The sequence below is a fragment of the Manis pentadactyla genome, chromosome 15 (genome assembly GCF_030020395.1).
Source record: "Manis pentadactyla isolate mManPen7 chromosome 15, mManPen7.hap1, whole genome shotgun sequence".
In the NCBI taxonomy this organism is placed as follows: Eukaryota; Metazoa; Chordata; class Mammalia; order Pholidota; family Manidae; genus Manis; species Manis pentadactyla.
The window spans coordinates 1,152,075-1,166,538 of record NC_080033.1 but is presented as its reverse complement, the minus strand read 5'-3'; the positions used below and the strand labels follow the sequence as shown (position 1 = coordinate 1,166,538).

Sequence of the window (14,464 nt, the reverse complement as noted above, 5' to 3'; positions counted from 1 at the left end):
CTGTCCATCAGCTTAGTAAGATGCTGTAAAATCACTACTTGTCTTCTCTGTGTTGCACAGCCTTCCCCTCCCCCCCACACTATACATGCTAATTGTAATGCCCCCTTTCTTTTTCCCCGCCCTTATCCCTCCCTTCCCACCCATTGTCCCCAGTCCCTTTCCCTTTGGTAACTGTTAGTCCATTCTTGGGTTCTGTGATTCTGCTGCTGTTTTGTTCCTTCAGTTTTCCTTTGTTCTTATACTCCACAGATGAGTGAAATCATTTGGTACTTGTGTTTCTCCGCCTGGCTTATTTCATTGAGCATAATACCCTCTAGCTCCATCCATGTTGTTGCGAATGGTAGGATCTGTTTTCTTCTTATGGCTGAATAATATTCCATTGTGTATATGTACCACATCTTCTTTATCCATTCATCTACTGATGGACATTTAGGTTGCTTCCAAATCTTGATTATTGTAAACAGTGCAGCGATAAACATAGGGGTGCATCTGTCTTTTTCTAACTGGAGTGCTGCATTCTTGGGGTAAATTCCTAGAAGTGGAATTCCTGGGTCAAATGGTATTTCTATTTTGAGCATTCTGAGGAACCTCCATACTGCTTTCCACAATGGTTGAACTAATTTACATTCCCACCAGCAGTGTAGGAGGGTTCCCCTTTCAGAGACTGCATTTTATAGTCTGATTATTTGGTTAAAACAGAAAAAAAAAAAAAAACATGTCTAGAAGACAAAGGGGTGGGTGGGTTTTGATTCCAAGGTCCCGTCCCATTTCTAACATTCCTAGGCATGATCTGTTGGAGTGTGCATCTGGATCATGCTATTTCTTTTAAGTAGTTTTATTGAGATATAATTCACATGCCATACAATTTACTCATTTAAAGTGTACAATTTGGTGGGTTTTAGTATATTAACAGGTTTGCTACCACCCCGGTTCCCCCACCCCAACCCCAGCAACCTCTAGCCTTCCTGTCTGTATGGTTTTGCCTTCCCTGCACATTGGAATCATCTGATATGTGACCTTTTGTTACTGGCGTCTTCCACTTAGCATGATACTTTCAAGGTTCATCCACACTGTAGCGTGTGTCAGAACTTCATTCCTTTTTCGGGTCAAGGAATATTCCATTGTCTGGATCTACCAGGTCTCATTCATCCATTCATCTGTTAGTGGACATCTGGGTTGTGTGTACCCTTTGGCTACTATGGACTGTGCTGTTTTATTTATTGTAGCTTTGTGGTGTGTTCTGGTGCCCCAGCAGGGCCACATTTCTGCCCATCTCTAAGTGTAAGTGTATTGTGCCCCCTTGTTGAAATTCACCTACAACTTTCATCTCCTAATGTCCCATGAGGCTCCCATGTTAAAGATGGGGGACCCTGAGCGTTGGTCGATGGCGTCAAGGGTCTGCAGGAGAGCTGGGCTTAGTTTCTATTTCGATCTGACTCCCTTTATCCATTGATCGGTCATGGCTTGAGTCCTACCCTGTGCCAGGGCGGGTGCTGGAGCTCTAAGGTGGCCAGACAGGCATGGTGGCCAGCCTCCTACACCAACCCCCATGCCTTCTCTGCCAAGCTGTTGAAATTGTTACAGTTTCGGAGTCTGATTGACCTCTAGTAAGGTAGATGTTCCCTTTCACGAATGAGAAAAAGTTATTTGTTCATCGGCTGCTTGTTTTTCCCATACACTATGCTCCCTTCGGCAACGCATAATACCTCCAGAGCCTGGCCGTTTCTGTCCCAGGCATCGCTGCCACTCTGTTCTGCGTGGATCACTGCAACTGCCTCCTCCCTGGGCCCCCTGCCGCCACCCTGCTTTCCTGCCCTTTGTTCTGCTTCCCGCATAGCAGCCAGTGGATCCTCTTAACACTTGCACTCGTTTCCTGTGGCCGCTGTAACCATAGCTTATGTAAAGTTAGTGGCTTAAGGCAACGCACATTTATTCCCGTATAATTTGGAGGTCAGTCTGAAGTCAGTCTCACTGGACCCAAGTCAAGGTGTCAGCAGGGCTGTTCCTTCCGGAGGCTCCAGAGGAGAGTCGGTTTCCTGGCCTTCTCCGGCTGCCAGAGCTGCGGTCCTTGGCTGGCAGCTGCCTTCCACTGTAGTCAGATCTCCCTCTTATAAGGACGCTTATGATTACATTGGGCCCCCTCAGCGAATCCAGGATCCGCTCCTCATCTGAGGACCAAGACCCTTAATTTAATCGTATCAGCAAAGTCCCTTTTGCCATGTGAAGTCACACATTCACAGGTTCCAGGATTAAGACATGGATTTCTTGGGGTCCGTTTTTCAGCCCAGCCCAAGATCCAGTTCAGGCCCTGTCTCTTCTCTGCTCAGAACCTGCTGTGGCTCCTCAGTGCTAGGGTGATTTAGTACACACTCCTCTTTGCTGCAGGGAGGCCACCAAGCCCCGCCCAGCCCCTCCCTCCACGCGGGCACCCTGTGCCAGACCCTCACACCTCAGCATTTTTAGCATCGTCTTTCTCACCTTGGGACCTTTGCACGTGTGCTTCTCTCTGCCTGGGACACCCTTTCCAGGCTCTGCCTGGCTGCCTGAGCTTCAGTCTCGATGTCACCTTCTCAGAGAGTCCTGCCCTGCCCCTCCTGCAGGGAGGAGCTCCCGCTTGTTTGAGTCCTTACTGGTCCTGTCCTTGCCCCTTGGTTGCCTGTTCTGTCTCTTGACTGGGTGCTCTGGGGAGCAGGTGTTTGGTTCTTGCTGTGTCCAGGGGATCGGGCCCAGAGGAGAAGCTCAACATAGTGTAGCGTAAATAATGAATCCTGAGATTTGATCTGTGCCTGTCTCCTGAGCGCCTGTCCCTCCTCTGGGCTCACCCAGGCCACAGCCGCCTCTGCTGCAGCACTAGTCACTGGATTCCAGCCACCTATGCGTGTGTGTGTCATCTCCATCAGCCCGGAGCCACGGGAGGCCCAGCCCATGGCTGAATCCAGGAGGTGAATGAGTGGCTGTTGAGTGTTTCCCTCCTGGAAGCCCTACCCCTTCCAGACAGCTCAGAAATTTGCATCCTCGGAGGTTGCATTACTTTGCTAGAACTGCTGTAACAGAGCACCCCGGACTGGGGGTTTTCGGCGACAGTCATTTCTCATCTCAGTCTGAGGGCCCGCGGTCTAAGGTCGAGGAGCCGCAGGGTGGTTCCATCTGAGGCTGAGGGGGATCCACTGTGGGTTCTTTGGCTTGTTGGCAGTCATCTTCCAACGTCTTTTATACCCCATCTTCCTTCTATGCAAGTCTCTGTCCAAATGTCCCCTGTTATAAGAACACCAGTCATGGGGTTAGGACCCATCCTAATCTCATTTTCATCTGATCTCTCCTGTAAAGACCCTCTCCAAATAAGGTCACATCCAGAGGTGCTTGGGGTTAGGATTTCAACAAATGAACTGCAGGGGACACAGTTCAACCCTGTAACAAGGAGAGAGTGCATGTGCTCTGGAGCCCAGTGACCAGCTCTAACCCTCACTCTGACCCTTCCTATATAGTGACCTGGAGTAGTCACTCCCCCTCCTCTGGGCCTCAGTTTGAAAAGTAAATGCATTAATAATGTGTTTAGAGCAGAGCCTGGCCTATAAAAGTGCTCAGTACATGTTAGTTATTATGATGGTTATTTATATTTTAAGCATCAAACTCAGCTGTGGCAGGGCCTCCTTCCAGAAGCCCTCCCTGATTTCCCCCAGCTCTGTCAGGTCATCGTCTGGGCTTCCCCAGGGCCTTCTGTGGCCTCTTTTAGAGCACACCAGGCCCTGGTTAGGGATTTTCAAAGAAAGGACATTCCATGAGTGGTTTTTGTTTTTCCTCTTCTTCCTCATCCAGACATACAGTTGGATCACCTGAGCCTCCTGAAGCAGTTTGAACACCTGGACCCTCAGAATCAGCACACGTTTGAGGCCCGGGACCTGGAGCTGCTAATCCAGACGGTAGCATGAGGGGGCCCTACAAGCAGAGGACTGAGGGGAGCTTTGTGGAGGGGAAGAAGGGAATGGAGCCTGGGAAATAAGCCCGCCCACCCCTGCCTGGCGTTCTCTGAGGCTGGAGGCTATTGAGGGCCAGGTGGTATCCAAAAGACCTCCCCAGATCCTCTACAGGAAAGCAGAGGCGTAGGCAGGACAGGCCTGGCTCCGCTCAGACGTGGTTTCAAATCCTTCCCCCGTATTGCCCTTCCCAGATGATTTGAGGTGGGGACTATCCCCTCTGCACCCTTGAGGTAGGCAGAATGATGGGCCCCACCAGCGATGATGTTCTAGTCCACAGAACCTGTGATGTGTGACCTCGGAAGGAAAGAGGGACTTTGCAGGTGTGATTCAATTAAGAATCTTGAGATAGCAAGATTATCCTGGATTATCTGGTATGCCCGAAATGTCATCACAAGGCTCCTTATAAGAGGGAGGCAGAGAGAGAGTTGACCACAGAAGAAGGCAATGTGACAACTGGAGCCGGGCACTCCACTGCTGGCTTGGAAGATGGCGGAAGGGGCCACGAGGGCAGAAGACAGCCCCGGAAGCTGGAAGAGGCAAAGGAAGGGGTTCTGCCCAGCGTCTCTGAAGGAAGCACAGCCAGGCTGGCACCCTGATCTCAGCCGAGTAAAATTAATTTCTTGCCTCTGGCCTCCATGCCGTAAGGTGATAAATGTTTGTTGTTTTAAGCCACCAAGTTTGTGATAATCTGTTACAGCAGCCATAGGAACTAATACAGTCATCTGAAAAATAGGATCTTCAGCCTCATCTTATAGCAAAGGTCAAGTGAGGGATTCGGGGGTGGAAGAGGAGGTCCAGGCCTGCCCCCTGCCTCTCCCCTGCTCAAAACTCTTCCATATTCCCCCCCAGCACCTGCTGAAGAGAAGCACCCCACAGCCCGGCCCAGGGCCCTGCTTTTATGAGATTACTGGAGCGCCACCTAGTGGCCATGAGATAGTAGCACCTGTTTGATTGAGTCCATGCCCAGCACTGGGTCCAGTCCCTGAAGGAAGTTTTTGCCTCTTATTTCCAGAACATTCCAGAAACTGTCCACATATTTCTAGCCCCACTGTCATTCACCTGGTTGTGACTCCTATCATCTTTCATAGTCGCTTCATCATTGGGCTCCTATACTACCTCCCTGCTTGCTAGTGGGATTTCTCAACTCAGTACTCTTGACATTTGGGGCTGGGTAATTCTTTGTTGTGGGGCTGTTTGTGTTGTGTGACACTCAGCAGCATCCCTGGCCTCTACCCGCTGGATGCCAGTAGACCTCCCCCAGTTGTGACAACCAAACATGTCTTTAGCCATTGACAACTGTCCCCTGCAGGCCACAGTTGCCCCAGGATGAGAATGCCTGCTGTACCGTCTATTCTCCACACGAGAGCTGTATTCTTTTTTTTTTTAGATAATTATTTTTTATTGAAGGGTAGTTGACACACAGTATTACATTACAGTAGTTTCAGGTGTACAACATAGTGATTCAACATTTATATACATGACAATTCTAGGTACCAGCTATCACCATACCAAGCTGTTACAATATTTTGACTATATTCCTTATGCTATACATTACATCCCGGTTACTTATTTATTTTACAATTGGAAGTGTGTACTTTTTTGTTGTTGTTGTGAGGGCATCTCTCATATTTATTGATCAAATGGTTGTTAACAACAATAAAATTCTGTATAGGGGACTCAATGCTCAATGCACAATCATTAATCCACCCCAAGCCTAATTTTCATCAGTCTCCAATCTTCTGAAGCATAACGAACAAGTTCTTACATGGAGAACAAATTCTTACATAATGAATAAGTTACATGGTGAACAGTACAAGGGCAGTCATCACAAACTTTTGGTTTTGCTCATGCATTATGAACTATAAACAGTTCAAATATGAGTACTCATTTGATTTTTATACTTGATTTATATGTGGATACCACATTTCTCTCTTTATTATTATTATTTTTAATAAAATGCTGAAGTGGTAGGTAGATACAAGATAAAGGTAGAAAACATAGTTTAGTGTTGTAAGAGAGCAAATGTAGATGATCAGGTGTGTGCCTGTAGACTATGTGTTAATCCAAGCTAGACAAGGGCAATAAAACATCCACGTATGCAGAAGATTTCTCTCAGAATGGGGGGGGTGAGGTTCTAAGCCTCACCTCTGTTGATCCCCAATTTCTCACCTGATGGCCCCCCTGCGACTGTGCCTGTCTTAGGTTGTTCCTCCCTTGAGGAATCTTACCCGTCTCTGGCTAACCAGTCATCTTCCGGGGCCATACAGGGAAATGTTAAGTTGGTAAGTGAGAGAGAAGCCTTATTGTTTGAAAAGGTTAGCTTTTTACTTCTTTGCAGATTTATGCCCTGTGGCTTCTATGCCCAGCATTTGTCTTGAGGTGTCTTTACCACTTGGAAGAATTATGATACTCGGTAAATTTGATATGAGGCACGAATTCTATTTAAGGGTTATAGTTAGGAAGGAAGAAGAAAAGCTATAGAAGTAGCAGGCGGAAGAAAACATGGGAAGATTGATTATTTCTTTGACATATCTTCTTGTAGAGTAACTTCAGCATGTATAGGTTTTAAGCTACTAATTAAATTGCACACACACATTAACATAATAGGAGTATAGTTACATAACCTAAGCATACCTGTAATTACCAGTCATCTCCAGTGAAACCAAGAAAACCAGTTAGGCACCTTAGGCATTTGTGAAAACTTATCTATGATATGGTGGATATTGTCCAACTGAGCTTGAACAGTCTGAGAGAAATCAGACAAATTAAAACAACCCATTCCTGGGGACTGTTCACATCCCATATGTTCTTTTAACAGTAAATAGTCTGTAGTTGTAAGATTTTGGAGCGCTACAATTTGCACTTCTAATTCTTGGATGAGTTCCAACAGTATAGATCCAGTCAAATTTGTTGTTTTACTGTATGCACAGGCCAGCTTAGATATCTCCTTCCTCATTCCGATGGCAAGTCCAGGAACTGGTGGGATGAGTGCATCTACAGCTGTAGCAGTGCGTGGATCTTTGTTGGGGTTTTTTGATGATCATCTGGCATGAGTCTTCCAGAGAGTGCTGATGTTGGAAGTTCTTTTTCATATCATATCTTAGTTCATTTTCGGGGTATGTATTCTTTTCTATTGCTGCTGTGTGACAAATGACCACAAACTCAGTAGATTAAAACAACAGAGATTTATTATCTTTCAGTGCAGCTCAGTAGTCAGAAGGTCTTACTAGATACATTACTTTTCTGTGGCTGCTGTAACGTCTGACCCCAGACTCAGTGGCTTAAAGCAACGGAAAAGTGTTGGCTCACAGTACTGCAGGCCCGAAGTCCGAAACTGCTACCACTGGGCCAAATCCGAGGTTTTGGCTGGGCTCTGCTCTCTTCAGAAGCTTCAGGAAAAAACCCTCTCCTTGTCCCTTCCAGCTTCTGGGAGCTGCCACCAGCCCTTGGATTGTAGACACATCACTCCAGTCTCTGCCTCCATTGTCACCTGGCATTTCCCCTGTGTCTCATCTTAGCGTTCTTATAAAGACGCCAGTCATTGGATTTAAGGCCCACCATATTCCTGTCGGACTTCATCTTAACTAATTACATCTGCAAAGATCCTCTTTCCAAATAGTCACATTCTGAGGTTCTGGGTAGACATGAACTTCGGGGGAACACACCCCAGTATAGTATTGTTATCTCCATATTACAAAGGTGGAAACAGAGTCACAGAGAGGCTGAGTCACTTGCCCAAGATCACACAGCTTGTGGGGTTTGTTCACACAGGAGAACCTCGATTTGAACCCTGGGCAGGATCATTAGAACTCATGTTCTTTACCACCTAGCTATACTGCCCTCCATATTAAGTCCACCTCGTGTGTTGTTCCTGATTATTCCTCCAAGATCTTGGGACTGTGGAGGACTTGAAATTGGGGGGTTAGAGTTGCTATCGTGGACCCATCCCAATCTCTTTTGAACAAAGAGAGGAGGCTGTGCTACGGGGCAAGAGTGGTCATAGAGACCAATAAGTGAGTTCAGGACTTGAGACCCAGGACAGGGTGGAGGGTGGGGCTGCCTTTGGCTGGATTCAGGACCGAGGGCCAGGCATTGGGAGGTTGGCATCAGGGGCTGGGCACAGAGACAAGATGAGAGTGCCTGTCCTCCTTTGCCCAGGCCACCCGAGACCTTGCCCAGTACGACGCAGCCCATCATGAAGAATTCAAACGCTACGAGATGCTCAAGGAACATGAGAGACGCCGTTATCTGGAGTCACTGGGAGAAGAGCAGCGAAAGGAGGCAGAGAGGAAGCTGGAAGAGCAGCAGCGCCGGCACCGAGAGCACCCCAAAGTCAATGTGCCTGTAAGGACCCTAGCATGCCCACTCCCTCCAAGTTCAACTCTTTGGCTACAAGACAAAGTAGCGGAAGAACTACAACTCCCAGCAGACCATGAGGCAAAAAAGTCCCCTGTAATATGCCCAGCTACCCCCAGGGAATACTGGGAGTTATAGTTTCTTAGTTTTCTTGCTTAAGGAGAATGGCATTAGAGGGATGGGGGGACTCAGACGTCTTGCTCATGAGCCCCTGGCTCTCCCCTCCACAGGGCAGCCAAGCCCAGTTGAAGGAGGTCTGGGAGGAGCTGGATGGATTGGATCCCAACAGGTTTAACCCCAAGACCTTCTTCATACTGCATGGTAAGGTGGGGAGGGAGTCCAAAGACTCAGGCTGAACCCTGAGGCTCTGACCTTTCTGGGACCTGAATGCTAAGAAGGGGTCCCCCCAGGGGGCCTTAGGCATGCCGAAGAGGTCTGAGCCCATCTCCTTTGGTGGTCTGCAAGGCTCTATGCCTCCCTATTGGTAGAGTCTTCCATGGAAAATCTGGGCCTCTTTTTGGGGGGTTTTAGGACTGGCCAATACCCAGTAACTGAGCAAACCAGGCTTGGCTTGGCCTGGGCCCCCTCCCACAGCAGCTCAGAAGCCCCCGTCCCTATTGTTTCTGAATCAAATAAACCTGGCTCATCTGACATGCAGCAAAACCAAACATTGACATCAGGATGTAGTGAAAAGAAAGGATGTTTACTGCAGCGACAGTCAGGGAGAATGGGTGGCTGGCTAATGCTCAAGGTCATGAATTCGCCACTGGCTTACAAGCAAGAGTTTTTAAAGGCAAAGTTACGGGGAAGGCCCATAGGCTGTGGGATTAGCCTGTACCCATTCTCCTGATTAGTCAGTGGGATTGATTCAGGAGTCTTTGCTATCAGTCTTCCTGCTCCTCCCAGTCTGGGGTCTGTGTTCTTGTTGTTGGGGGATAGCCCGTCTGGTGGAGATCTAAATTCCTTTAAAACATCTCAAGGATGAGTCAAGAGTTTATCTGTACCCTTGAGGGGGAACTAAGTCCTGTGTCTGCCTAGTTTGCTTTGCCTTGGTTTGCAAACTCCCATTTTCTTTCATCTCTAGTTAGTCTTAATTCGCACACCCTGGGTCATAATTGAGGGACCTGGGCTTCTCTTTGTTAGTGGGAAGTCTGAGGGGCTTCCTCAAAAGGGCGTTCCCTGTGTGGTTATACCATCGCTAAGGAAAAACACAGTTCCCCCGTCACATAGCCAGTGATCAGCCAAACAGAGTTCTGTGAACCCAAGAGATTGTGGAGTGTAAGATACACTAGAATTTTTATATAAGCTGCCTGTTAAACAGACACACCATCAATGATAAGATGCCTCCAGATTTCAGGGATGATAAATGATGGGGAAAATAAAAAGTGCATCTTCTAATCAATCAAGTTGGTTCTGTAATAGAGTCTCAGGCCGTAGTAAGTACCTTGGAAAGAGGACAGCAGGATCAGGGGCCTAGGTGACAATTTCAGGAAGCCTGGTCAGCAAACGTTTTTCTAGGCCAGCACCATCCAGGAGAACTTTCTCTGCTGATGGGAAGTGTTCTACGTCTGTGCTGTCATCCAGTACAGCACCCGGCAGCCCCATGTGGCTATTGAGCACTTGAGATGTGGCTCTTAGGACTAAGAGACTAAATTTCTTTTTTTTTTACTTTTGATAAATGAATTATTTAAAAATTTGTTATTGTGGTAAAATACACATAGTAAAATTTCCCGTTAGGCATTTTTAAGTGTACAGTCCAATAGCGTTAAGTACTTTCACACTGTGCAACCAGTCTCTATACTTGTAACGCTGAAGCTCTATGAATCAAGTGTTCTCCCTCCCCGCCAGGCCTCAGTAGCCTCTACGTACCTTCTGTCTCTCTGAATTGGACTGTTCTAGCCACTGCGTATAAGCAGAGTCATACAAACGGCACGTAAATTGCACTTAGCATAATGTCGAGGAACCAAATTTTCCATTGCATTTGTTGGTTATTAAATTTGTCCCATGCGGCTCATGGCTGCTTTATGAGGCAGCACAGCTCTAGTGAGATGGCATTTGAACCAAGACCTCAGTGAAGTGAGGGGTTGGGCCTTGCAGGTTTTGGGGGGTGGCAGGGAAGAGCCACCCCCCAAAATCTGCAAGGGGGAATAGGTGGCGGGAACAGCCTGCACACACAGGGCAGAATGAATTTGGTGGGCTTCCAAGGTCCCTGGAGCAAAATGCATGAAGAGAAAAGCGGATGGAAAGATGGTTGGGGAGGTAAGAGCAGGTGGACCGTTTAGAGCCCAACAGCCAGGGTGAGGAATTTGCATTTTATTCTGTCTGGGATGGGACACCATCAAGGGTTTTGAGGAGAGGTCTGGGATGCCCACCTTACAGGCTGACAGTCCATGTGCGGGCTGTGTCAAGGACACGCCAGAGGGGTGAGGGCCAAAGCCAGGAGAAGGTAAGAGGTGCTGGCGGCCAGGCCATGGGACATAGGGAGGGGCGGTCAGCTCCTGCATTCATCTTGAAGGTCAGGCTGGTAGGACTTGAAGATGGACTGGATGAGGATCATGAGGGAATGGAAGGGTCAGGGCGACTCCAAGCTGTTTTGCCTGAGCAACAGGGAGGCTGGAGAGGGAAGACCTGGAACTGCGTCTGTTTGTGTTAAATTAGAGAAGTTTGTTAGACGTTTATGTGGAGATGGAGAGTCGGCAGTTGGATATTCAGGCGTGAAGGAAGCTTATGGATGGCACTGAAAGCGGAGGGCTTGGAGGAGCCCCTCTAAGGGAATGCGGGCCAGTGGAACTCTTGGTAATGATGGAGAGTGTTCTGTGCCCTCTGATATGGAGGCCACCGGCCATCCATGACTACTGAGGGCTTGACATGTGACAAGTGGGACTGATCAATTGAAATTTTAATTTTAATTAATCTTAATCAGTTTAAATGTAAACCGCCCATGTGGCTAGTGGTGCTCATATCGAACAGATTCGCAGATCAGATGAAGAAGTGGTGGTAGACGAACATGTAGACAGAGGTTAGGAAAAGGCTGGATCCAGCAAAGAACAAGGGGCAGCTGAAGAGGAGAGAGTGATGTTCTGCAAGCCAGGTAGAAAGCCAATAGATGCAGGCTAAATATTAGCCATTGGATTTGCAAAAGTCAAGGGTCCTGGCTGCCTCTGCAGGACCTGGGTGCATGCGCATCTGAGCGAGCCGCGGGGTGAAGACAGCGTGGCTCGTGTGGCTGAGGAGCTTGGAGCCTGTGCAGCCCTGTGAGCTAGATGAGCAGGGAAGGGTCTCTTTGACAACTGGTGCTGGCCCTGGCCTGGTTCTCAGGGAGGCAGATGCCTCTGACACCTCTGGATCCTGGCAAAGGGGTTGAGTCTGTGCCTAGAGCACCAGCCACCAGGGATCAAGCTGTCCTGCATGACAGAGGCCCCAGGAATTCGTCCCAGTGAAACCCCACCTCCATCGCCATCATCCTTGGGGCCCCAGTTGTTAGGGAACGGTGTCCTGGAGGCCACCATCCTGTTGGAGACACACTGTTCCCTGTCCTGTGATAACAGGCCCCACACCAGTCCAGAATTTCTGTAGCAGGTCCCTGACCCACTCTGTCCTCAGTCCCCCAGATGCCTTGTTGTCTCCCCTCAGATATCAACAGCGATGGTGTCCTGGACGAGCAGGAGCTGGAGGCTCTCTTCACCAAGGAGGTGAGTATCTTGGGAGCAGTGGACACAAGATGCCCAGATCAGCCGCGTGCCCCGCAGGTGCCCCTGGGGTGGGGCTGTGGGGCGTGCGTGCGCGCACATGTGTGTGCTCAGGGGAAACCAGTTCCCCTGCCCTGGGGGAAAACGCTGCTGGGAGTTGAAGTCTGGTTATTGGGTAAGGGGGCGGAGCAGCCTAGGAAAGTCTGGATCCCTCAGTACGACTTCCTCTCGCCTGGCCGCGCAGCTGGAGAAGGTGTACGACCCTAAGAACGAGGAAGACGACATGCGGGAGATGGAGGAGGAGCGTCTGCGCATGCGGGAGCACGTGATGAAGAATGTGCGCCGAGGGCCGGCCGCGGGCGGGGGTCGGAGGGAGGGCGGCCTGGCCTGTCACTTACGCCTGCCTGGCTCCCCAGGTGGACACCAACCAGGACCGCCTTGTGACCCTGGAGGAGTTCCTCGCGTCCACCCAGAGGAAGGAGTTCGGGGACACAGGGGAGGGCTGGGAGGTGAGGTCGTGGGGGCGCTCAGGGTCCTGAATCTCTCTCTCCCCCAGACCTAAGTCTTCTTTCAGGGTCTCCGGCCACCTTTCTTCCCAGGGTCCCTGCTTCCCCCCTGCCCTGCCTGGGTCTCTGTCCGGCCCCCGGGCTCCCACTCAGGGCTCTTCCACCCACGCACCCGCCCAGGCCTCCCAGCCTCTCCAAACCAACTGGGTTAGCAGAGCCCTCTCCGCTGTGGCTGGGCCACGGCTGTAGTCACCCTACTGGTGGCCCCTGTCCCCACCCCTGCAGACCGTGGAGATGCACCCTGCCTACACACAGGAAGAGCTGAAGCGTTTTGAGGAGGAGCTGGCTGCCCGGGAGGCGGAGCTGAATGCCAAGGCGCAGCGCCTCAGCCAGGAGACCGAGGCCCTGGGGCGCTCCCAGGGCCGCCTGGAAGCCCAGAAGAGAGAGCTGCAGCAGGTGACCGGCCGGGGAGGCCTGCGGCCACTCTGGGAATCCGTGGCCAGTCCTCAGGCGGCCTCGCCATCTTGAGTGAGGGCGGACGTCCCCATCCCCGACTTCTCTGTGGCCGCCCCGCTGGAATAAGGGCAGTGGGATTGTAAGCAGGAGAGAAGAAAGGCCGAGGAGGGAGAGGGGTGGACTGTCCCAAGATGTGACCAAGCCACGACAGGTGAGGGAGAACCGGATTTTTAACTGTTATTAAGCCCAACTGTCAGTGAGAGAAAAAACAGAGTCCCGTAGAGAAGGGACTGGGCCGTGACCCCTTAGCAAGTGGCCCTGGAGACTCAGTGTCACTCTTGCCTGTGCGATCTCCCCCACCCGCTGCAGGCCGTTCTGCAAATGGAACAGAGGAAGCAGCAGCAGCAGGGCCACAATGGCCCAGCCCCTGGCCCTGAGGGACAGCCCAAGCTCCACCCGGACACAGGTGCTGGCCTCTGGGCACAACCGCGACGGGGCTGGGACCCAGACTCCTGGATCCAAGGGAGGAGGGGGCTGGGACATCTGGGGCTACCATTTCCTCCCTCCATTTCCAGATGATGCACCTGTCCCAGCTCCAGCTGGTGACCAGAAGGATGTGGACCCTTTAGGAAAGAAGGTTCCTGAACAGCCACCCAAGCTGCCCCAGCTGGATTCCCAACACCTGTGATCCTCCTAGGACCCCCACCACCACCACCACCACCACTCTGGGTTCCTACCGAGGCAGCTGATGGGAGGTGGCTGGGGTGCCACAATCAATCTCCTCTGGGTGCCAGACTTGCGTGGCCTCCCGGGACAGAGGGCAGAGGGCAGCACTTCGCACATTGCTGCCCGGGCCCTGAATCTGTTGCCTCAGCTTCCACAGCCTCTCAGTCCAGGGTCCCTGTTTTCTGACCCTCTCCAAGGAACCCGTCTCCTCGTGTCCAGCTGGGTCCTCACTGCGTCAGCCTAACTTAGGGAAGCCCCCTGCTCCCAGATGGTCTGCTTGGCACCTGCCCTCCCAGATGGCTTGGCTTCAGCCACCCCAGGTTGTGGCCAGTGCGGCATCCTGTGTTCCCACAGCTGCTGGAATCCTGCCTGCTGCTCTGGGCCCGGCTTCTGTTGGTTTATGGGCCCCTTGCAAGCTTTCCCTGCCTTTTGTGGGACCAGTAATGCCTCAGAGACGGTGGCTTCCCTATGGCTGTGTGCAAGGGGCGGCAGAGTCCCTACAGTAGCTCATCAGCTCTGAGACCAGGAGCCTGGACTCTCCCTGGCCCCCCGCCTCCAGCCGCCTCCTGCTCCCTGACGGCTTGGCGCCCAGCCCCTTCCCTCCAGCCCCAGAAGAGTCCTGGAGCTGCTCTGCCTCCGGATCAGGTTCCAGCCCCTCAGCCCCGGCTGGGAGCCCTGCCCACCTTCTGGCCTTATCTCACTGCTCCTAGTTCCCTGTGTTCTAGTTCCTCCCAAATAGACTTTCTGGAACAAA

At 50.9% G+C, this 14,464-nt stretch overlaps 1 protein-coding gene across 4 annotated transcripts in view; it reads left to right on the top strand.

Annotated features, from left to right (window-relative positions):
* Positions 1 to 14,464, top strand: part of NUCB1 (nucleobindin 1) — a 21,330-nt gene extending 6,866 nt beyond the window's left edge. For all 4 annotated transcript variants that reach the window (XM_036885560.2, XM_036885559.2, XM_036885557.2 and 1 more), the window contains exons 5-13: positions 3,817 to 3,920; positions 8,136 to 8,321; positions 8,564 to 8,654; positions 11,967 to 12,025; positions 12,267 to 12,359; positions 12,439 to 12,531; positions 12,814 to 12,984; positions 13,354 to 13,450; positions 13,560 to 14,464. In XM_036885560.2, coding sequence (XP_036741455.1) covers positions 3,817 to 3,920; positions 8,136 to 8,321; positions 8,564 to 8,654; positions 11,967 to 12,025; positions 12,267 to 12,359; positions 12,439 to 12,531; positions 12,814 to 12,984; positions 13,354 to 13,450; positions 13,560 to 13,672 — 1,007 coding nt within the window. In that variant the 3' untranslated portion in view covers positions 13,673 to 14,464. The remainder of the gene's footprint in view (positions 1 to 3,816; positions 3,921 to 8,135; positions 8,322 to 8,563; positions 8,655 to 11,966; positions 12,026 to 12,266; positions 12,360 to 12,438; positions 12,532 to 12,813; positions 12,985 to 13,353; positions 13,451 to 13,559) is intronic.